Source organism: Tribolium madens, unplaced genomic scaffold (genome assembly GCF_015345945.1).
Source record: "Tribolium madens isolate multiple individuals breed KSU strain unplaced genomic scaffold, Tmad_KSU_1.1 Scaffold_1;HRSCAF=32;Tcas5.2_LG8, whole genome shotgun sequence".
NCBI classification, from domain to species: domain Eukaryota; kingdom Metazoa; phylum Arthropoda; class Insecta; order Coleoptera; family Tenebrionidae; genus Tribolium; species Tribolium madens.
Genome location: NW_025400984.1, coordinates 29965 through 55347, shown reverse-complemented (window position 1 = coordinate 55347; position 25383 = coordinate 29965). Strand labels below are relative to the sequence as shown.

General features: G+C 32.4%; 1 protein-coding gene across 5 annotated transcripts in view; it reads right to left on the bottom strand.

The window, feature by feature from the left end:
* LOC123004156 overlaps nt 1-25383 on the bottom strand; it is a 39934-nt gene that overhangs the window by 8600 nt on the left and 5951 nt on the right. Inside the window, exons 1-3 of one of the 5 annotated variants that reach the window (XM_044397275.1) lie at nt 23479-23524; nt 18893-19082; nt 14507-18835 (exon numbers count right to left, since the gene is read on the bottom strand). In XM_044397275.1, the coding sequence (XP_044253210.1) occupies nt 18303-18835; nt 18893-19082; nt 23479-23490 (735 nt within the window). In that variant the 5' untranslated portion in view covers nt 23491-23524 and the 3' untranslated portion in view covers nt 14507-18302. Of the gene's footprint in view, nt 1-3555; nt 3835-6097; nt 6299-14506; nt 19083-23478; nt 23525-25383 lie in introns of those variants that run through there. The other 4 variants (XR_006412672.1, XR_006412673.1, XM_044397273.1 and 1 more) reach the window with 4 other exon arrangements.

The following is a 25383-nucleotide window of genomic DNA, read 5'->3' as shown; positions in this document are numbered from 1 at the left end:
TGTTTTTCCTCGCTCACCATTTGGCGCTTTTTATTTATCTGCTCCCTGAAGTGCGCAGGCACCTATAACCTTGTTTGCAAATACAGGGCGACTCAGATAAGATATTGAGCGTGACGATCTGGCGATGCAACCTAAAAAACAAGTTTCATTTACGCCTTTAATCCAACTTAAATTAGGATATGCACGTTGAATCCAAGTTATCGTCTTTGGTCACTCTGACATCAGCGCAGAAAACAATCATTAGTGCCATTCATTTCTGTCCGAATGATATAGAGAAATTAGATAAATCTTTTCGGTGAAAACCCAATATAAAATGTATGAAAGAATGAAACATTAAAGGTAGGCAAACTGATTTTTTGTAAATCATAAATTGCAACGATAAACAGTGTCAAAGCACTGTCAGAGCAACAGAAGATAATTTGTATTGCAAATGCAAATAGTAATTAAAATTAGATCAAGACGTAAATGAAATTTGTTTTTTGGGTTGCATCGCCAGAACGCTCATTATCTTATCTGAATTACCCTGTATGTCAGGTGTCAAGTATGTCAAGTCACATCTCGATTAAAAATTCACTTCGCAAGGAATACAAAGCACTAATTCTTTTTTGACTTTTTTCAAAGCCTACGTTATAAAAAATAAAAACCAATGTTATAAGTGGAATACTATTTAATGCAACAAACTTTCAAAATAGACACAGTTCTTTACCCGGAGATTTAGATGTGATTTGCAACAAAATCGAACAACATTGAAGACCTTAAGTAACTTATTAGACAAATCACACACGAAATGTTGCAAAACGTAAGGAATGTATGTTACTATTGTTTTTCCATTCGCCAGGAAGGAACATTTGTTGCATTAAAATTCAATTAATTAATTAATTTAACAATTATTATTGGTGCAAAACAATTGTGTGTTGTATTCTCTGCGAAGTAGTGTTTCAAACAAAGTGTCACTTGACATACCATTACATTTGAAAAAAAAAAGTTAGAGGTGGTACATTTTAGAGAGCAAATAAACAAAAACCATACGGACCAAATAGTAGTCAAGGAAAAACAATACGAGTAACTGACCTGTTTCAAAAATTTTTACAAAAATCACTTACATACTCGTATATCTAAGTAAAGACTTTTTTTTTAGTTAAAGTTTCCCTACGTGTTTATATGTGACTCATCGATCAAGTTGGTGTCAAGAAATACTTTTGGATAGTTGATATTTCTGATGACGTGAATATGTATTTGAATTACGTGTAGATTTTAATAAAAAGCTTATTGCTTTGGATTTTTTTAAAAATTATTTGTATATTTGATGTTTATCAACATAGAGACGCTTATCAGTTATGATGTATCCTGATATAACAAATTTAATGTTCTTGTAGTCAAAGTATAGAGTATATTGTCTTTTTAAATGACTTTGGTCGATGGGATCGTAAACGAGGTGGAGTTTTTCAACATGTGCTTAATAAGACAAGCCTCAATGTTCAACTGGAGATCAAATCCGCACCAACCCACTTAAGGTGGCGCTCTGCGAAAAAGTACTGTTTTTGGTCAAGTTTAACTACAGATATCTAACAAATTATAAAAGATACGACCTTGCTTTTTTATATGTTAAAGTTGACATCTTTTACTAATCATTTTCGAAATTTTATTAATGTACTTAAACATACAACTGACAAAAAAAATCGTAAAGTTTCTTTGTTTCGAACACTTCATCGAGTTAATCTTGAGAACCATAATACGTAGACAAATGGCACTTGGACCACATGAAAACGCAAAAAAATATCTATTCAAATTGCCTACTTCCGGAAAAATTTGACTTTTAATTAAAAAGATACATTTGATATCTACGTGAAAGGAAAGAAATTTTTGGTGGGAAGTTGGCAATTTGAGTAGATCAAGTCAATTGAAACGATTTGGCGTTTACCGTTTTTAAAAATGTTTGTCCATTCTAGAGATTAACTCAAAAAACAATTTTTTGCTAGTTTAGGCACCGACCACCAGTTGTCGCTTCAAATTCGAGCTGTCTGAAATATCGCCTAAGAGCAAATATCTCGGCGGCTCTTTTCAGGTAGTGGATATCCAACCCCTCATTTATTATTTTATTTTTCCTCATTGTTGTGGCAAAATTGGAGTAAATAACACTATGATTTTCGTACTCATTGTTGTCTTTTAGAAAAGGAATTAAAAATTTTAACTTCTTTGGTCGGTTTTAAAATACATAATTACATAAATGCTGTAGTATTATGTGCAATACTTAATTAATTGGTTAGTTAACCCATTATTGTTGTCGCAGGGTTGAAATAAATAACATTATTTTAGGTACCTGCTTACTGTTGAATTAAAAAAAAGTAATCAATATTTTGTATCCACTTTTTATTTTGTTTATATAGGTAATATAATAATATAATAAAAAAATATAATAAAATACAAATGATGTACTTTTGTTTATTACTAAAAAAATCACATATTTATAGTAATTAGGTAAAAGGGCAAATAATTAAAACACCTTTTTAATAGAGTGCATGGATTATTTATTTTTTAATTTTTTATTTTTAGCGTTCAGAATGGTTTGGGGTTCTTTACATTTATTTCCTTTTACAATTCTTCGAAGAACAATTTCGGGTAAAAATAATATTAAGTTGGATTTCATTTTTGTCGTCCAAAAATTGCTATCATTTTCAATTACTTCTATAAAAAGTTCTTCTCCATCATTGTAGCCAACAAAATAGGATTTGTAAGCTTTCGTAATATGGAGCTGACCTTGAACTTGGTAAAAATAAGTGTGATTTTTATTTAGTTGTAATTTGTCGTTATTTAACTTTAAACAAAAAATTTTTACTTGCGTTGCGGCGTCAATTATTTTTAATCCCTTTTCTTATGTATAAATAATATAATTGTATAAATAAAAAAAATAAAAAGTGATTGACAAGATAACATAATTAGGTATTTTAGACATATTGTAACAAATTTTACCATTACGTAATTATAGGTACCTTTTACATCTCTATCTCATTACAAATTTTATGCGTAATTATTATAGTAATAATTTACATAAACCCTCAATATTTCGTACATGCATGAGCATATAATATTATTTAGAAGTGCGTTAAGGGCTATGAAACACCACCACCCTATTTAGCTGCTGTACGGCTTCTTTGTAAACCGGCTGACAATTTTCCCAGTTGTAAACGCATTCTTCCTAATGGTATTTTTGGCTTGAATGCAATAGTGCTTTGTACTCATACCAGAGACGTGTTCAAAAGCTTCACCTCGTTTACGATCTCATCGGCCAGAGTCATTTATAAATACTATCGCTAAATTGCTTTGCTTATATCAAATTTTTAATACGTTAAGAATTGACTGGTCTATTACTCAGACTAAGCATTGTCCTACCAGCAAATGAAAAAAGCTAGAATTTAACTCAAAATATAACAAGCATCAAGTCAACTTATTCTGCGTTTAATAATTGTGACTTCTGTATTTGTGCACTACCAGGACCCGAATCAATCAGAATAAAACGTTTTAACTAAAACTGCAAAGGTGCTCAATCAAACTCACTTGTGTATCTCTTCTTTGAACGAGAACATCTATACTGTTGACAGCATCCAATGTTGATGGAACATCTTCTATAACTACTCTGGCTCCTCTATGACAATGTATGCAAAAGCATCGAACTCCTGCCATAACAAAGCCTAAAAGAAGCAAAATTCCTCCAGCGCCTATGAAAATATAACGGTGGTCAGCGTCGGCTGCGTTTGGAACCAATTGGACTAAGCCAACGATAAGGACGATGGCGCCCAAGAGAATTGAACCTACTACTAACTGAAGCGATGATACCTAAATAAAAAAAATATGTTTATTAAAGATACACAAGGGAGAACAAAATTATTTGGTATTACACTAATGACAAACTAATGTGAAAACGGCTAAAAAAGTTTATCTACGGTCAGAAACTATAGGGAACATAGTAGTTATTAAGACAACAAAAGTTTTACAGACAGTTTAAAAATTGAGGTCGTAGTTTATATTCGAGCAACCGTTATATTAGGAAGCCAGAATTTAATAGACCAAGATTTTTAATTTATAAAACTTGTGAAAGATGCGACAGTAGTAGCGCTGACACTTTAAGACTCTCAAGGCCACATCACATATCCAGCTACACTGCATTGATGAGCCCCAACAAGGGCGAAACCGGTCTGCAGTTTGCACGATATGTGATATTGTGCCTCTTTCTCACATCAAAGATTTTTTGGGCATATTTGTCCAGATGATGTGATCACTTACGGAGGCTCAGAAGAAAATGAATAGACACTCACAAAAGTTCAAAATAAAATAAAAAGAAAGTTTTAAAGTTTTGCAAAATTACCTGCTTAAAAGTGTTTGTTTTTCCTAAAATTCCCAGAAGATTACCTGCCCCATTTTAATAATAACTTGTCATTAACCACCTGGCTTTTTCAAATTTCTTAAAAAAATTACTAGACTTCAATCAAATAACAACAAAATATTAAATATTTTAAGTAAGCTGCGACGCGACGTGCGTTCATTAAAAAAACTCATGCAAAAGGACAATGTAATTTTTTAGATCCAGTGCATTAACATAGAAAATAGAATATACTTAATTAGAGAGGATTACAGAATTTGGAAAGCAACTGGTCTCCTCCCTTTCAGACAAGAAAAAAGTAAATAATCCGACTGAATTACAACATGTTACTATAATATCGTTTTGCTAAGACCCACTAAAAATTTTATTACTTTTAAGTTAAATGTGGTATTGTTAAGAGTAAACCAGAGGGTAAACATATCATAAATCAGTGGAACCCACCCAGGCCAAGAAATGAAGGAAACAGGTCAGTTTTTACCAGGGTCGGATTATTTACTTTTTTCTTGTCTGAAAGGGCAGAGACGAGTTGGTTTCCAAATTCTGTAATCTAATCACTGGATCTAAAAAAATACATTCTCCTTTTGCATGAGTTTTTCTAATGAACGCACGTCGCAGCTTACTTAAAATATTTTAATATTTTGTTGTTATTTGATGTAATTGTTATTGAAGTCAACTAATTATTTTAAGAAATTTGAAAAGGCCAGGTGGTTAATGACAAGTTATTACTAAAATGCGCCAGGTTATTTTCTGGGAATTTTAGGCAAAACAAACACTCCTAAGCAGGTAATTTTGCAAAACTTTAAAACTTTCTTTTCATTTTGTTTTGAGCTTTCGTGTGTAACTATTCATTTTTGTCTCAGCTTTCGTAAGTGACTGTTGCTTTGCAAAATTTGTTGAAATATTTGAAACGGCTATGTGACGTCCCGTCGATTTTGAGAACATCGAATCATCAGAATTGGTGGAAGAAAATGAGGACATTGTAATGATTAGTTCCGCATCAGATGAAGAAGGTAAAGTCAATTATACCGGTGTCACCAGCAAAAGAGTGTCAATAAATATAATTTTTTAATGATAGCTGGTTAAAACAGTCCCTTTACTTTGGTTTAAATACGGCCCTGTTATGTTGTGTTGGGTGCAGCAACACTTGCAAAAGAACGTGCCATTTATGGAGGGTTACAAATTCAAGCCATTGTTTGGTTAATCCCTTATAATGTGTCATAAAATTTTTAATAGGTCTTAGCAAAACGATATAACAGTACGTCTGAGGCAACATGTCCATTAACTAGGGTTAGGTATATTTTTCACCGTTGTCTTTCTGGATATTAGTAGTGAAAAAACTGTTATATAAAACACGGTAGAGAAGATTTTTATAGCCCCGCATTTATTATTTCCTTCGATGCTACCCATCCGGGGAAATAAACAGCTCGGCTATAAAAAATCTTTTCTCTACCTTGTGATATAATATACTATTGGCATTCTAGAACGAACGGTGAGTAAATTTCTTAGATATTTTATTAAAAAAAAATTAACAAAAATCAATTGCACAAAAAATGTCAAAGCATCACTAACGTTAAGGATTTATCGATCTCATACAAAAATTAGAGTCGTCGCTTCACTCCTCCCGCAAATAATTGTCTTCGATCGGTAAAATGTCCTTCCCGTTAGTTTTCTTAATTTAATTGATTTGATTTTTTAATTTTTAATTTTAGTAGTACTCACTTTACCACATATATATAATTCAGGAAGTCTGTCGGTACCGTCGTCGTAAGGGCCATTTGGACTGGGCGTGGGACTGGGACTAGTGGGTGGCAACCAGTGACCTCCTATATAAAGTTGACTTGGACGTTTGGATCGTTTTTCTTGTCCTTTTCTTCTTTCGTGGCGAACAGCCACGGCTGGCATGGCTCCAATCATAATAACCTGAAAAATATATGAAACAATCAATTAAAGAACGCGTTTCGTAAGGCAAGTTTTGTGTAACGTGTTCAGGTTTATGAAACGAACAGCGAAGCGCTAGTTTTATGCAGAACGAGTTTCCACAAATGACTTATGAAACAAGTTTTATATGCTATTTTTTTATTTAATAGTTATTTAAGGATTAAGAGAGGTAGGTGCGTTTTACCGATTGAGGGTAAATGTGTGGAAACCGAAGGCGCAGCCCAAGGTTCCCATTTTGCCCGAAATCAGATGCAAATAACGCTCGTGATGCTTATGACGTTTTTTGCACGAGGACATTAATTTGCATTGTCTTAAATAATAAACTAATAATAATTCCACTGCAGTTTTTAAAAGTTGCCTTTGATACATTCGTTGTTATGGACGTCGTCTGCGTTGATTGACAGTAATAACACTGTCAATCAACGTTACAGTGTTATTACTGTCAATCAACGCCATAGATCAACGCAGACGACGGTTATGGATATACAATTTTGACGTTCCTGTTTTTGGCGTCGTTTGGTTCAAAAAAACTAATTATATTATCCTCTGTATCAATAATGAGTGAAAGTAAAAGTGAAAACAACGAAAACATTGAATTAGAAGCTGCATATGGAAGATTGGTTGCAGTGCGGTGATCCCAGAAAAGTCAAAATATTGTTATCAAAATACTTACCATAACTTCAAGCCTTGTATTTACCGCCCATCATGACAAACAAAAATTTTCACCGATTGGTCGTCGGTAAATATATTCTACTGCCTTCCTAGCAACCCTTGTAAATATGCAAAAATGCTCGATCGTGCAAAATAGTATATTATAATACTAGTTTATAAGCAAGCCTTTAAAACATGCACGACGGGTTTAAGAGCACGACGCGTCAGCGGAGTGCTTTTAACGTCGTAGGTAAGTCAAATTACAAGGTCTCTAGACGGAAATGTTAGGTATCCTCGGCTTCTTAAAATTATGTATGTGTTGTAGGATTCCACGCCCTCACCAACAAGTGACTCAACACAGCGTGTGCACTTTTCTCTTTTATGTCATCGTGCTATAGAACGGCAAACGTAAGCAAATGCTTACTCATTATGAATGAAAAAGGAATCTATATATATAGCATTGAATCGACTTCTGCCTTTGTCATTTTGTTTCGGTTAGTCACCACACTGGAAGGGCCAGCAACTAAGGCATTAAACATGTTACCACTTGTTACATTGCTCCCTCGTGGTGGTTTGACAAGGGATCAAAAGTAGTGATGGGCACAATTGAATGAATCTTAACGAATAATTCGATAGTTGTCTATCATGCGAATTATTTGATAGTAGAAAATACATTCATTCATTAAAAATCATTCATTAAGAAGAAATTGATAAGAGTGCAATACCGAATTATCGAATAAAATCATTTGTTTCTTTTTCACGTACAGTTAGTTAATGTGTTTATCTCTAATAATTCATTCAATCAAAGTTTGTACCTACTGAAATTTTGCCAAGCACGTGCGCGTATGAAAACAATTTGGGTTTTAAGAAATTGCTATTTGAAAAAAAAACAATACGGTCTAAATTTTTCGCCTTTCAGTCATTAACTGTCCTGTTTTTGAAAAAAACTCTTTCTGCAGGCTCTGATATCTCAGGTGTAGATAAATGATTTTCATTGAGTTACTGAATGATTTGAACTATCGAATGAATCATTCTACTACCATTGAACGATTGAATAAAATAAATGAATGAATTTTAATGAATGATTCATTCGATAGTTTAAATCATTCGATAAATGATTATTCGATAGTCAAAATCATTCGATTGTGCCAAACACTAATCAAAAGGGCCATAAACGAAAGAGTTGTGCAATCTGCAACAATTCTGTATCATTATTGGCACCTTCACTTGCCTTCAATAAACCATAAAAATGTTCTTATGGGTCTTGATTTATACGAGTGGTCATTAAATATTTAAAACCCAATTTTTCAATGCAATATTTCATTAAATCTAATGTCGTGTTAATAGTAACTCTAAACGCTTCTGTTGTTGAATTTGTTAGGAAGAAATTTTGTTCTGAACATGACTTCCAGAGATCTAGATAAATGAGAAAGTCTTCCAAAATTTTTTGTTCACAGCAAAACTGACTCTCAGAGCCTTAAATGCATTAAGTAATTGAATTTACGATATCAGAAAGTTGATTGAGTCGTCTGCAAAATTGAATAGTAGGTTCTACATCCGTAAATCCGACTACTTACATTCTTGTTTTTTGAGAACTTAATCGCATCTGCAACAGTTGCACTTAAGAGTTCAAAACAAGCCGCGTTGTCATTTTTTCATGATGTTCAGGATGTATATGCTTCTTACTCAGTTTGGGTGCAAACTTAAATTTGTTTTTTGCGTCATACTCCATTAAATGTTCAAATTCTCCTAATGCACACACCCTTCTGGTACATGAAATTCTTTCAGCGAAACAAGCCTGTTTCTTAAACATTTAATTTAAACAGGTGTGAAAAATCTGAGCACATTCTCAGTTTTCTTTATTGCAAGGATGTTCACACCAAGGAGTTGTTAAATTTCCTACATTAAACTTTTTCCACATTGTTTTATTCCATGTGGCAACATCCGATGTAACTACATCAACGAAAAAACCAGCCGATTGACACAGTAAAATGGCTTAGAAGAATAGCTTTGCCTGCACAATGCCCAAAACATTTCCTTTTGACACAAAACAAACAAGGACTTGCATATTATGTCCTGCAAATGACTGAAACATTAAGACCTAAACATGATCGACTAACTGGTTTTTCTGAGCTGCAGGAGTATATTGCGCTAAATTTACAAAACCCATTACTTCAAGCTTGTTTTTGTCAAAGTGTTTGCTAGCTGTTATTTTGCATTCATTAAACGTGGCGCTCATATACATGCATTTGGCTTGTCTTTTCTTTGTGCAGTTGGAACAGCTTGTCAAGAAATCCATAGCCACTATCGATGTGGCGTAGATAGTTTGACAATGTACATGGCGAAGGAAGCGGAAGGAATTCTCGACATCTTAAATGGTTATAAAACTTTGGGCTTGCTTTTAATTTTAATCAAAATACAAGAGTATATTCACCCTTTCGGACTTTGGCCAGCTATATCAAAACAAGTTTTTACAACCAATTTTTGATTTCCAGGTAACTTTGATATAATGCTGACAATACAGGTAATTTCTATATAGGGTGACGCAACAGAGTTATATTTTTTGTTATGGAACACCCAGTATATTATGCGCTTATTTGAAGGAGTTTTCAATTTTTAAAATATCCATATTAGGTTTTATGGGTCTATCATGGACCGTTTATCAATTATGGGCAATTTTATTAAAAAAAGTATATAGTTAACAATTTTTTTCAGATTTGGTCTTTTCATTCCTAGTAATAGATAGTTTTTATTAGGTATTTCTTATAATAATATTGTTTATTTAATTCTGCCATTTAAAACGGCATTTACTTGTTATCTTAGTAAATAAATAACTAATTAAGCATTAATTTTAATTTTCTAAATTTAATTTTAATTTTAATAAGTTGTGAATTTTTTAAAATAATTTGTTTTTTTTTTCTCAATTGAAAGTAAAATCGGTAACTGAGCTTCACTTCAAACTAAATATACTGTTAAAAAATAACGTTTACAATGGAAAAGATTTATTAATGAAAAAATATTTACATTTATTATTTGACATTTGACATTTTTTCATGTCTATTTAACGATACTGATGTTCTTGTATATGTTTTTTTTTTAATTATTTTGGAAAGGTACAAAAATTTTGCCTATAAATGCATAAATATGCATAAATAACATTAAAAAGAGTTAGAATTTAGGATACAGCTTCCTTGATTCCCCTTCTAATACCTTGTAGCAAAAAAACTTAAAAACTTAGAAATTATTTTTCCAACAGAAATAAATAGTCAAAGTGCAAAATTTAACCTCTCATAACTTCGAAATTTTTATAGGTAAAATTTTTTTAACATTTTTTCCATGTTCATGGTATCTTATTTTATTATTATTTTTCTCTGGGGCGCGATTTCTGGCGCAGCCTGTATAAGGGTCTGAGCGGTTTATTAGGAGGACAATCTTTTCTACGCTAATTGTACATGCGGTAGGTATAATTCTACAGCGTGAAGTTTTAATATTGAAGTTCGAAGCGAAGCTGCCACATAAAAGGCACTTTACTCTAGAGAAAAATAGTTTTTTATGAAAATTCTTAAGAATACTTGATTTTTCAAAAATTAAAATTATGTTAGAAATTAATCTTTAACCAAGCAGGGCTAAACTCCAAAACATTAAAATTTTAATCGAAATCTTTTTATCTTTTACAAGAGTCGTTTCACCTATCCGGGGACACACTGTAATCAGCTTCGTGATTGTGATAGTGTACAGGGTGCTGCATTTTGGATGGCGAATAGGGAATCTTCTTCGAACCTAAGAAGTTTAGCCAATTTTTGAGAAAATCATAATATTGTCCGCTATCGTTTTTTGTTTTCGATTTATAAACAAAAGTTGACATTATAGCGAAATCTAAAAAAATTCATATATTTGTTGTTATAGAAGATACGGATTTGAAATAAAAACATTACACAGGCACTTTTTTACGTAAAATTTTGGATTTGCATTTTGGATGGCGAATAGGGAATCTTCGAACCTAAGAAGTTTAGCCAATTTTTGAGAAAATCATAATATTGTCCGCTATCGTTTTTTGTTTTCGATTTATAAACAAAAGTTGACATTATAGCGAAATCTAAAAAAATTCATATATTTGTTGTTATAGAAGATACGGATTTGAAATAAAAACATTACACAGGCACTTTTTTACGTAAAATTTWTTAATGTAGTTAACAATTTTTTTCAGTTATTTGTTTAGCCGAAATAAGATAAACTTGTATTTTTTTAATGGGAATAGGTGGCTATGACATTTTTAAAAAGCTTGTTTTTTTTCTTATCTAAAAAATATATATTTGTAACCGAATATTATAATACGAAACCTGAAAATGGTAAATTGCAGTGGCGGCGCAGAAACTAATATCCGAGTATTTGTAATAGGTAACCGGAGGTTGGTTTTTAATTTGAACATGGCTAATTGTTTTGACTAGAATTATGGTCGGAAACATTCTAATTCAAGTAAATCTTAAATTCCTTAAACTAATAATTTTAATCTTTCCGACTTTGCCACATTTTCTTAATAAGAGACATCCTGCAATTGTTGGTTTTATTTTAGTCATTTTGGGGATAGTTCTACCCATCCCTCTGTTAGGTGTGACCACGATGTAGTAAAGATGGTGGTTCGACTCTAAGGCAAATTTGTCAACCACTTTGAATCCACCTATGTACTAGTTAAAGGGTATCCCGTCAGATGGTGCCACCGTCGACTCAAATTATTATTAGAATAAGAAAAAGTAAATTGTCTTTACAGAATGGCTACTTTTATTAATAGTATATTATTCAGMWGTTTATTWAAACAATTTCTAGTGTAATTTTTTTWAATTGTGTTCATTGYCAGCCACGTCGGTAACGCAGGCATCTGATGAGTTTTTGTATTTGACATKTTCAATTTGRTTTWCGAAAATTCAAGTTATAATTGAAGTTTGACTGCTTTCGAGCGTTTGTTTAGTGGTTCCGTTTGTGTTATTTTTATTTATTAAAAAGAAACTAACTTTTTGCGTTAGTGCCACCTGCCGGATTACGCGCGAAATAGATCATAGTTAAATCACAATCACCATGACAACGTTAGCAAAGCGAGTTGAAAAATTTCATTCATAAAAAGGCAGAGTCGAACCAAAGTCTTTATAATGGGAGGTTGTCTGGTAACGCTTAGCCAATAGCCGCTTAGCGCGCGAACTACGTCACCCAGTATGCTCGTTTAAATCGTCATATGCGCTGCATAGTACTGTTACATGCAGGAAAAGCTTTTCGTGATATTAAAACACAATAAGTAGATTGTTTTTATATAAATGCTTTATTTTTATGATTACAAATGAATGATTAAACAAATACAGACAGGTCCGCAATGACATTTATGACGTACCCGAACTCTGTTGTGAAGCCTCCTCTCTATTGTCAATGCATTAACAGCCACATCATCCCAAACTTGGTTATAAATTGCCGAATTCCCAATTTTCAATATTAAAATCTTAATTAGGTACTCAAAATCGTATCAACTTTTACATTATTCAGTTTTCATAATTACCATTAAAAAAATCAAGGAATTTTACCATGTAGAAAAGAGCCGCCATAGCAGCGGGTAACCAAGAAGAAAAAGGAATTTGAGCTCTTTTAGTTAAAGCAGCTAACACAACCAATTTTTTTTCCAAATTTAGTTTTTATGGTCTCACTGACATACACAACAATATCAAATTCTAAATTGTCTATATAATCCTCCATCGTTTGCACTAGCAAAAATTTTTTTTAATCAATTAGAAATATTTATTTTTGGGCCGGCCCTAAAATTTGGGCTTTTTATGGCAATTAATACACAAGTGAAAAGCTGAGGATAGTCACAGTCTGTCATAGTCACCGGCGTCCCAGCATACTGGGTGACGCCACGCTGCAGCGCACTGTATTACCGATACTGTTACCAGGCAACCTCCCATTATAAAGACTTTGGAGTCGAACCACCATCTTAACTACATCGTGGGTGTGACGAAAAAACTATTGTTTTAATGAAGGGAAAAAGTGTACAAAATTAGGCTTTACAATACTACAATAATAATTTTAGTGTAATTTGTCAAAATTTTTCGCCTCAGTGGACATAGCCAAATTTTCGGAAATTATACAAAAATTTTAAATTTTATAAAAAAGGACATCTTACAATAGTGTGAAGTTAAGTGGTGTTGTACGGTGCAAAAATGTCGTACTTCAAAACTGTACACTATTAGTGGTGATGAAAAGGAAAGATTTATTTCCAAGTGCACAATGGGGTACTATACTATAAAAAAAAAGAAAGCAAAATTTAAGTTTATATTTTTCTTCGTTGTTAAATAGCAACATAACTAAAAATCGATTTTCAATTAAGCTGTATTTTTTTAAATAAATGAGATTTAAACAAGTGGTTTTTGATCCACTACATTTAAACGGTATTACAATGCGCGTTTGATGACGTCGGGCCTCCCCGTCCAATCAGCAAACGCAGCGCTATTTTGTCTCTCTTACTGACGACTTTCTTCCATCGCATCGCAGACTGGAGCTTGGGTTAGAGCTGTCGGTTTTGGCTGATTTTGCCCGTTCGTCAGGGTCTGCTCACGTCATCCCTTGGCGCAAACATGATGTGTTTGAAAGTGTGTTTATTTTGCACCAACTTCAACATTTTTTTTCGCCTTGAATGCACGCTTTCGCAAAAAACAAAAAACACGGGTATATTATTTTTTTATGTAGATTTAACTTAGACAATAAAAAAAAATATAGTATAGTACCCCATTGAACACAATCACGAAGCTAATACTCGTACAGTGTGTTCCCGGATAGATGAAATGACTCTTTGGGAGCGGTTATAACATTACGACTAATTGCACAATTATTACTTTGCTCAGTTGACCGCTCCTAAAGCTTTAATAAATTTTAAAATTTTATGAGTTAACAAATGTTTTTCTCTGTCCGAAATAAATATTTTTTACTTTTTAAAGCATTTTTTTTAATAAAACGTCATTGTTATAAAATATTTTTCCTCTATTTTTGCATATCTATTTAATATTACTGATGATCTTGTGTATGTTTTTACATAATTAATTGGTAAAGGTACAAAAATTTTGCCAATAAAAGCGACAAACAACGTTAAACATTGTTACAATATAGAATACAGCGATAAATTTTTTTTACCATTTTTCCCATGTTCCTGGTATCTTACCTTACACAACATTTTTCTCTGAGGCGCGAGTTCTGAAACACTCTGTTTAACGCCAACCCAAAATATTGTGTGTAAGAATTACTTATAATGACGACAATATTTTTGGATCATAGAAAAAAATTAATTTGTATCCAATAGAAACCGTATTTCGTTATTTTCTTTACTGTGAGAGTAATCGAAAAAACACGAAGCTCTAGGACATCTGTATAAACCGGTTTGCTAATGTTTCAATGTTTAAATTAATTTGATATCAGTTTTCTATACATTTCAAAAAATTCCTACATTTTTTTGTATGTGTAAGATCATAAAAACTGTATCAGTGTAAAAATGACAACGAATTTGTATGTTACTTTATAAGCTGTTTATTAACTATATGTTTAGCATAGGAGTACGTTACAAAACTTTATGCCGTACACAAAACGTAAACTATTTTATCAATACTTAAGATACCCATTCTTTTTTTTGTGAAAGTCGATTAAAATGATACCACATATTTTTAAAATATAATTTAAGGCTTACAATTATGTTAATGATTATGACAGTCTAACACATAAATATCAATTTTATAAAATTTTAAACTAATTATATAACATATATCCGCACATAAATATGCTAACAATTAGACATTACAAAATTCAGCCTTGCAGATTGATCACATGAATATGAAAGAGATAAGAGAAATAGTTTATAACAGTATTTGACAATGTTTTTTTATTATGTTGGAGAAATTAGATACATAAATAAAAAAGTTATGTAAATACAACAGTGTTGTACAGTCCGTAAAGGTTTGTGTGACAGACGAATTTTTGTAAACAACTAACAAAATGAAGCTATCGAATGTATTCTTCTTAGAAAGTAAGCTACAAAATACATATGTATTTACATCTATATAATTGTAAAAATTTCAAAATCACAGTGCATCTTGGGATGGTGCTTTTGGATTTTAAATATGTGTCTATTTATACCTAATTATCTATAAATATCATATTTTGTTTAGATATGAAGAAATATGTATTACTAGAGAGAAATGTTTGAGAAATACAAAATCCTCTAATTTACTCTAAAATTCTCCTACATTTAACACTAAAGAGTAATCACGTACTGGTTAAATTTACAATTCAATAAAAGTGAGTAGCTTAATTTATCACTTATGAGTAGCATAAACTAGTAGTAAACACCTCAAAAATCATATATAGCTAATACTGTAATTGATTTCAAAATTAGTAGATTCTATACTACAAAAATAATCTGCCAAAATTGTTTCAAACTAACTGTTCTGATTGAGAATACTGACGGGTGTTTATTTAAATTTGACATCATAGTTGGCGGTGATATAATGTGTTGTGAACAGAACACAATTTTTAATACATCCGGCGATGTGTCAAATGTAGATTAATAACTTTCAATACGATCGTTTGTTCATAATAAAACTTTCATGGATAGCTTTGACGCCAAATTTTGAAAAACACCCTTTATGAAAGGCACATACTATATACAGGCTATTCGAAATTTCTTCCATATCAATTTATCTATGGAATTTCAATTTTATATGCCTATTTATTTACTTTGTAAATGTTGTCATAAATGACAGATATCAAATAAACGCAAAGAAGTTTCAGATTCAATAATGACGAAAGAAATAACAACACCGAACAGGAAAAACCTAAAAGTTGATATACAGTACACCAAAAATGCAAAGGAAAAACATAATGAAGTTTTAATTACAGATTTGCTCGTTTCAGGTAAAGCAAAAAATGTTTTTCCTTTGCAGTTTTAGTATAAAATCAGAGATAAAAAAATTTTTCCTCTTGTAAACTCAATCCGGGAACATACTGTATAAACATTACTAAACAATGTAAAATGTGTAAGAATAAAGCTTAACAGAGATCACAATAAGCAGAAATTACAGTAGTCATTTCAAGGAGATGGCATGTTAAATTGAAATTCTATAGTTGACATAATGCATAAACATTTCTGAACACTCTGCATATACGTCTCTAAATAAAAACAAGACATGTTTTTGTGAGAAGGACGGACTACTGTCAAAAAATACATGCTACAATCAAATGGAATTATTTCTAACAAGGAAAGTGATTATCGTTGACGTATTTACTTCATAAACATATTGGCAAATTAATATTATTGTATTTGTATTGTATTATTATAACATTAATACTCGTATATAAATATAAACGTTTAAAACAAAAAATTGTAACTATTGCGAAAAGTAAATCATTAGCTGTTAGCTTCTGTTATTTTTTTATTGGCAATTTTACTAATTTTTTACAACATTGGTTGCTCTTTACTAGAAATTTTCTATGTACAGGTGTTCCGTTTTCATTGTTACAAATTAAAATAGAAGATAAAATATTTAATTTTAAGACAATAGTAAACATGTTTCAAAAAGTGCTATGTAAGGGAGCTACACCACCTAAAAAAGGTGCGTTTTTTTAAAAGGTTTTCCCAATATTTCAAAATAGATTAAATTACAAAATTTGGTACAGCTGGTACACCAAAACGAATTCCAAGATAAAATGTCTAAATTGTTAATCAGAGATGTCCTAAACGGTACAAGAAATTTAATTTTTAACTTTTATGCTGTTTATGGTCTGTAACATAAATTTTCAAACTGATCTTACTTCAAATCGGTATGTTACATCGGAAAAACGCAAAAGACCTTTAAAAAAATGAAATTTAAAATTTCGTTGCTCAAAGTGGCAAGAGACTACAGTCAAAAATGTTGAGTACTTTTTACCCTAAACTTGACCAGGTTACAAAGGGTCTGATTAAAAATTTCAACATTTTATCTTTGAATTCGTTTAGGTGTATAAAGGTTATCATCTGTATCAAATTTTATAGTTTTATCTAAAATGGTTTCGGAAATATTAGAAAAAACCCATTAAAAATGCACCCCTTTAAGGGGTGTAGCTCTCTTGCGTAGCATTTTTCGATACATGTTCATAAGAAAATTTTGTCTAAAAATTAAATATTCTCCTGTTTAAATTTGTAACAACGAAAACGCAACACCTTGTATATTGTAAATAGACGAAACATTTTAATAATCTAAAATGTTTCATCCAGCATCTCCTACTTTTTGTATCTTTTTAACAAAGAAATTGCAAATGAGCAATACAACTGCCCACTGAAGTGTCTATGCCACCCACTGTGTGGTATGTTAAAATAAAATCATGATTATGAAATATTAATGTCCGTGCAAGGTGGAGATGCTGAATAAAACGTTATGGATTTACATACAGTGAGCTTTTTATATTGATATTGCTAAACATATCCTTAGGTTTAATTAAAAAAAAAAACAAGTCAATCCAGTGGATGTCATTTAATGATCTCTAAGTAAACACGCGACCACCGGTACAGAAAAACATTTCCGTAATGAAAGCATCTTTAACTGGCTGTAGGGCTGAAATCGTTGAAGATAGAGCTATAGTGTGGCGGACTTTTTTAAAGCAACTTAAAGTAACTTTTTGTTAAATAAAGCAATGTTTTTTATTTGCCAAACTATTTAGATACACCTCCAATGTTATTTAATTGGAATGCTACGGTAAATCCATATTGTCAATATGATTAAGTGGAAGAAACTATACAACATATTGTTGCAGAGTTTTCAAGGAGAATTCACTGAAATTCAAGTTGTCGTCAGAAGCTAATACTTGGTTGTCTGCTTTCAAAGCTTTATAACTTCATTTATGTACTTTATTTTTATTTATTGTCATACGAATATATTGTATATTGAATAACACCAATGGATGGACTTGTTTTTTTTTAATTGAAATTGAACATGGAGCTACGTTCAGCAATATAAAAAACTCACTATATAACCTGAATGCATCTCGTGAATACTCTTTCTTGGGTGAGTAACATGCAACATAGCCCACATGTACTAACTGTATTAATTACTATGTTATTAATAACTGCTAATAATCGTAATAACTAAGATTTTCAATTTGGATAAAAGAAAAAAGTTAAGTACATTGAATTTGGAGCAGCGTAAAAACGTGTGCATTTCTACTATGTGACCAATTGCGGTCATCACTTGGCTTGCGACAATAATAAATATAAGAAGTCGATCAAAACAATAAAACGTTTTGCTATAATTTTAAAACATGCTGGTCATCATTGAGCCTAATACTGTCTGGAATTAAAACTGTACTGTCTAGCATTTGAAATTAGTTCTCTAGTTTCTGAAGGAGTCCCAGGACTCAAACTGGCGGTGGTAGTGGTTGATATAGTCTCTTTATTTTCAAGCGGTTTACTTTCATCTGTAATTTTCTCAAATACGTCTTCTTCAACAATTTTTTCTAAGTAAGCATCCCCATTTTGTATGGAAATTGGAGCGTTTTTGGTGTGTGGTGAATGAATTGGCGTAACGTCGATAATGCCTCGATCTATGTCTTCTCGTTTTTTCTCAAGAATTCGTCTGGTATTTTTCGTCGTTAAACAACCAGTTTCAAGATCTCTTTCTAATCGATGACCACTTCTAGATCTCGTTAACTGCCTCGAAACATATTCGTTGAGATCTTCTTCTTCGCGTCGAGACATGACTCTGTTGAGTGCAATAAGGAAAATTCCCAACGCGGCGACAAAAATTCCAGTCGCTAGTAGTTCATTCCACCAACCGCCTCCTCTCCATGTGACCATATCGTCTGGAAGCAGTCCTGATCCAATGAGGAAAAGACCAAACACTAAGAAGCACACTCCAATGTGAAGCATACCAATGGAAGTAGCCAGACGATGATCCGGAGGTGCGTTATGAGGAATTTTCTTGGTTGGCAAATGCTCCATGCTGTCCATGCTGCTGGTGTGTGAAGACAAGCGTCTCTCGCGCTTGCGTTTGGCTTGTTCTCGCAGTCTTCTTTGGCGCTTGATGGCCATAGCAGAGTGGAGGCCTGCAGTACCATGCATCTGGAATCCAGGAGTAAATCAATCTTCTTGCATGCACTGCACAACACTGCACACAGCACCGTACTCTCACTGCACTGTACGCAGTGCAGTTTTGGGCAACAAGCACTCCAAAAAGTAAAGTCCCTCTGATTGTAACGATTCATCTAAAACAGTCTTTGGGTTACAATTTTGGCAAAAGGTTCAACTGAAATCAAACATTAGGGTTCAGAGTACAAATAATTTTGAAGTTTAGAAGGCAATCAAAAATTATTTATAAAGACCCGGATTTGTAAAATCCACTTGTTTGTATGTAAAAAATAATTATGTAATTAAAACTTAACAAAGTTTAATGGGTTTAACAAAACCTGTTAAAAATCTAAGATATATATTACCTACCAAAAAGATTGTTTATACATCAAGGGACATTACTTTTCATAACTAAATTTCTAGGTAGGAAAAATAATAAAAATACATGGTGTTTCAAAACAGTCGGCCAATCTTGTATACAGTGATAGAAAACTTTAGTAGAAGCTCTGTTTCTGTTTCTAAGCCGCGTGATTTTGAAAATACGAATATTTAAAGATAATGCAATTGGGAACGCTACAGTACATTTTAAACCACATTGTGTTACTATAAAACCCAATAAATTTTTGACGTGCTGTTGTCAACTTTTAATAGTTTAGGTACATGTTTTAACGTCTCTTACTAATACAACACTTTTGTGTTCTAATAATAATAAAAACTTAATAGGAAGTTGCATTTTTGAGGAGTTATATCTACCTAAGGATAGTTTCTACATTTTTTTGTTGGAAATTTTGAGAATAATGCGATGGTTCTAAAAACCATCCGAGTAATTTTTGTCCCTTTCGAACAATGCTGTATTTATCCAAGATGGTTATTTTGAAAAAAACTGACCCTTTTGGTCTAATAGTATATTTCATGTTGAGTGTTGAAAGTGAGTGATATTATGCGCGTGCATTTAAACGAACGAGGCGAAGCCGAGTTTGGATAAAGAAACACAAGCATGATAGTTACTTTCGACTCAAGTTGTAAACACTATTTTTTAGACGACTTGAACAAAAAAAATAAACATTTTTTTATCCATACAATGTTTAAAAACAAACTACGCCATTTTTCAATTAAACCGTGTTGGCCGCGAGTTGCTATGGATTCTTTACTGTTTTGAAAATTTTATTGTTTCGCTAGTTCCGTCATTCAATTTCAAGTGAATTAGTAAATTTCTTAAAAGAAGTGGTAAAAATAGATGTCGAAAATGACGACGATATTTTCCAAGCCACCTCCGCCAATTCTTGAGGTCGCGACTGAGAGAGAACACATTGGATTACAGCCATAAGAAATTGGTATGACTATTCAATTCACCTCTTTTTTAAAATATTAACCAACAAAGAAGCACATACATATTTACTTTCGTATCCTAGCAACAGCAAATTCAAGCAAATATTTCACTCGTGGTAAAATATAAATGGTTATTCCACTCGTGGTTGCAGTGAACTTGATTATTTACCGGTTGCTATGAAAATGAAATCAAGTGTAAGGCAAATTTGGTTCATTGAATACTCTGTTGAATACAATTCGTAGTCAAAGATTTTAGAATATTTTTATTGATGGTCATTACGCTTGCGAACACCATTTGTGCTACTCACTCATGGTGTTCATAAAGCGATGAGCATTCATAAAAATATTCGATAACACTGGTCAACAAATTTGAACAAATTTTCGGTAACATTGATTAAACTACCTTCCACGTTTATGATTTTTCATTCTGATTTCGAAAATTTTCACAAAAATGTCTCATCACGTATCATTCGTATGTTACCAACTTCGTTCTGACATCCATGTTAAAGCAAAAAAGTACTGAAAATAATTCAACTATTTAATTTATTTTATTATGAGCATACAATATTTTAATAAACTAACTTTAGAAACATTAAAAAAGTCATATATTACAATAAAATAGCGAAATCTCAACATTTTCTTTTGTTAGGTACGTTACTGTCGCGTTTTAAAAAGGCTAACAGTAATCGCCCATCATGGAAGGGTTCCAGCGGCCTTGATAGCGTTCTTTCATCTTTCTGATGTCTTGGTGAAACCTCTCCCCTTGTTCGTCACTGACAGCCCCCAGATTTGTTGGAAAAAAATCCAAGTGAAAGTGCAGAAAATATATTAATTAAATTATTGGTAAAAAATGCAACAAATCAACGGTACGTGTTATCAAAAAACTAAATGCATTTTGTTATTTAGGAAGTAAAAAAAACTATTATTGGCCAAATTGTCATCAATGTTACCAAACCCTTGTTGATCTGTGTAATTTTTGACTACTCGTTCTATTATAACTGAAAATCGTCCACTAGAATATTACGATGGATTACCCCCCATGGTGGTTCATGGGGCTTGCGGGAGAGATGCCATAAACAAATTTGCACGTTTCAAAGGTTTGTAGGAAGAGGTGGTCCGTAACAGAAATTTGTTTTTGGGCTTTCATCAAAAACAAATAATAGTATATTATACAACGAGCGTATAATGATGGTTGTTATTATTATAAATCACCGAGTGAATAATAATCATTATACGCGAGTAGTATACTATACTTTATCCACGACTACTAAATATTTTTGTTGAAGCTTTTTTGTTGGAAAATTTCGTTACTTTAAGTATGTTAAGAAACAGATATACGACACACCCATTCGAAGTTGGTAATGGCTCTGTGTCGATGCTGGTTGCCTTCCAACCGCGAGTCCCGGATTCGAATGTGGCCAAGGAAAATTATTTTTTTATTTTTTTTTATATGTACAGAAATGAATTGAAAATATTTAGTGGTTTACACGATCAAATTTTAAAAACCAATAATTGTTTGTAGCAAAACAATATAATATTATAGCTAAATCAAGGAAGCTTCTGACAGCAGTGATTAATGAGAGTGATTAATGGGTATTATTAAGATCGAGCAAATAGACGTATAAGGGGTACATTATACAATAGTCGTGGATAATAGTATATTACACAACGAGCGTATAATAACCATTATACGCGAGTAGTATACTATACTTTATCCACGACTACTAAATATTTTTGTTGAAGCTTTTGTGTTGGAAAATTTTCTTACATTAAGTATGTTAAGAAACAGATAAACGACACACACATTCGAACAGTACAGAACTGAATTGAAAATGTTTAGTGGTTTACACGATAAAATTTAAAAAACCAATAATCGTTTGTAGCAAAACAATATAATATTATAGCTAAATCAAGGAAGCTTCTGACAGCAGTGCATTAATCACTGCCGCGATTAATAGGTATCAACGGGCATTAACCACGGCAGTGATTAATGAGTCATTAATCACTGCTGTGATTAATGGTTATTATTAAGATCGAGCAAACAGACGTATAAGGGGTACATTATACAATAGTCGTTAATAAATTAATTTTAATATTTAGCTATATTTTGAGAATGTTTCTTTACAAATGAACTGATTTGCATTATCACTTTAATATTAAATTAATATATAAATTGCCAAATTTAAGCCTGTAATAAATTAAAAGCCTTCCAAAAAAAGTCCTGAATACTTCATAAGTAATTATAAAGTGATTGTGGATTTTGTGATTTTGTTGTTTATTTGGTAACTAAAGCACCCGAGTCATAGGTATACGTAATACGTGCGTTAATAATGACTTAATTATTTCATTTATATCGTAAATAGGTAACTATTACAAACATTAAAATAAATCACGAGAAAAAATTAAAGCCGTGAGCCTTGAGCTTTTAGAATCGAGTATTTTAAAATATGTTTTATTTCAACTGAACCGTTTATTCAGCGATAGCATTTTTCAATGTGTGTACTTTTCCGTCTGAATTGTTTTGTGCCCTTTTTTCCGTGTGCGTTTATTTCCGTTTGCGTTTTTTTTCCGTGTACGCTTTTTTCCGTGTGCGTTTTTTTCTGTGTGCGCTTTTTTCTGTGCGCTTATTTCCGGTGCGCTTATTTCCTGTGCGCATCTTTCCGGTCACTAGCAGTGCTTAACCCTCAATAAAGCTTTGCATACGTCAATGCCAAATATTCCTCGTTACGACTATAATTGTGCACTTAGTCGTAATGTTACAACCACTCCCAAAGCTTGTATAAATTTTAAAATCTTAAGGTATAAGCAAATATTCTTCAATGATTAAACAAAAATATTTTTTGTATACGCTCCCGAAAATAGCTGCTTAACTAAAATGAGTCCTTTCAGGACTCAATAAAATATTACATAAAATCGTTATTTGGCGTTGAACAACCGCCAGAAAATCTTCGACAAAACCACTTGAAACGGCACTAGTCCAAAGAAAAAACGTGAAAAAAAAGCTGGTATTGTTTAAAGAAACCAGGATGCAAGTGAAACATTCTTCCAGATCGATACACACCAACCAATACATCAATACACGGATCAAAACACACAAATACCGCGGAGCACTTGCACGAATGATGCGCGCCATGGACGCCGCTATATTGACCTTGACTGCTCTGCCGAGTGCCTTTCACTATACCCCTACTCCGCGGCCGGCTGTAATGCGACATGCGATAGATGGACGAAAGGTGATGGAATAAGTTTCACTTTAAAAAGATAATTACATTACATTAGGCCGTAGCATGTTGCTATAGATCAAGACATAGGTTAAATGAGACAAGTACAGTAATGTATGGATAATCCGAACCTCCTATAATCCAAAATACTCTATAATCCGAACCCCTGTATTCCGTAATTCGAACTACCACTTATTTAGCTTTGTATGTGCGCACGCAAAGTCTGTTTTTATTTTGATTATGTTTAAAATGTATTTTTTTATTTTGTATTTTTTTTTTGATTTTAGTTTTATTCTCACCTGTGGTTGAAACGCGTCGTGTTTGAAATAAAAGTTTGGTGTGACGGGTTTAATCGTGTTTTTGTTTATCGTTTCCATACCAAGAAGATCTAATAAGAAGTAGTTATATTATTTATTTTGTATTTTTTTATTTTGAAATGCATAAAATTTTGTATAACCATTGAGTACATCTTTGTGATGGGAATATGTATTTGAATGGTTAAGTATAGTATCTATAAACCGAACTGTTCTGAATATAAAGTCTGTTCCATTTATTAAACAATTGTCAGTGTCAAAATCAGAAAGAATTTTCGTTGTATGACTTTAATTGAAGAAATTTATGAACTAGGTGTGTTGCTCACCTCAAATCCGGGTACGTAATGTACATCTAATTTTTCAATTTTCCCTTTCAAAGCGATATGAATTACTTTTATACCCGATTTTGACACTGACAATTGTTTATTAAATGGAACAGACTTTATACATATATCATTTATTATGAACTGTATAATCCGGAATATTTGATAATCCGAACGGGGTCTACCAAACTTCTGTTCGGATTAACCATACATTACTGTAGTCGCAAACACCCAAACGAGCAAAGACGACAAAGTCAGTAGGGAGCCCCATCGCCGCAAAACAGAAGATTAACGGAAAAACAGCTGAAATAGCCCTTGACAGCGCCGATTGTAACATCGTCAACCAAAACTATGCAAACGACGTCTGAAAAACATTACAAGTTCAACAACTGCAAAGTGCAAACCTAATTTGGCGCACAAACCCCAAGAAAATTTCAGACGTTTTTGAGGGATTTGCTTACTAAAGACATATGACCTTGCTCTATATAATCTTGTATTACACTATAACTTTGAGGAAATGCTGGCATTGAGCGACATTTTCTTTTTCTATTTCGGTATTAGAACAGTATACAGGGTGATTCTTAAATAAGATTTTATCACAGCTTTCCAAGGATAAATGGAAATAATCTGTACCCTTTTTACGATGATATTTTTTAGGGACAGAACCCCCTTCATCCGTGCCACTTACGACGTTTATGAATTGTTGCAATGATCAAGTACATTTTGATCAAATTAATACCATGGTTTCCACTATCTGTGCTAATACTATTTACGAACACATCAGTGGCGTACGCTTTACCTCAAAAATAACTTTAATAAATTTTATTTGGAGAACGGTTAAGCAAAGAATTTTTTCAATATTTTTTTCAGCATGTTCTCATTTGATACTATCAACGATAAAATTTTGTCGGTTTATTTAAGAATCACCCTGTATTAAAGTACACGTTGCAGAAGGTATCTTATTCAAGCACAAATTTGAAATTACGAAACGAGCCGCGTAGCGGCGAGTTGAGGAACAAATGAGTGCTTGAAAAACCTTCTGCAACAAGTGCTTTATACTATTTTTTCTATTTCGCCGCTTTATATCATTTTATAAATTAAAAAACGA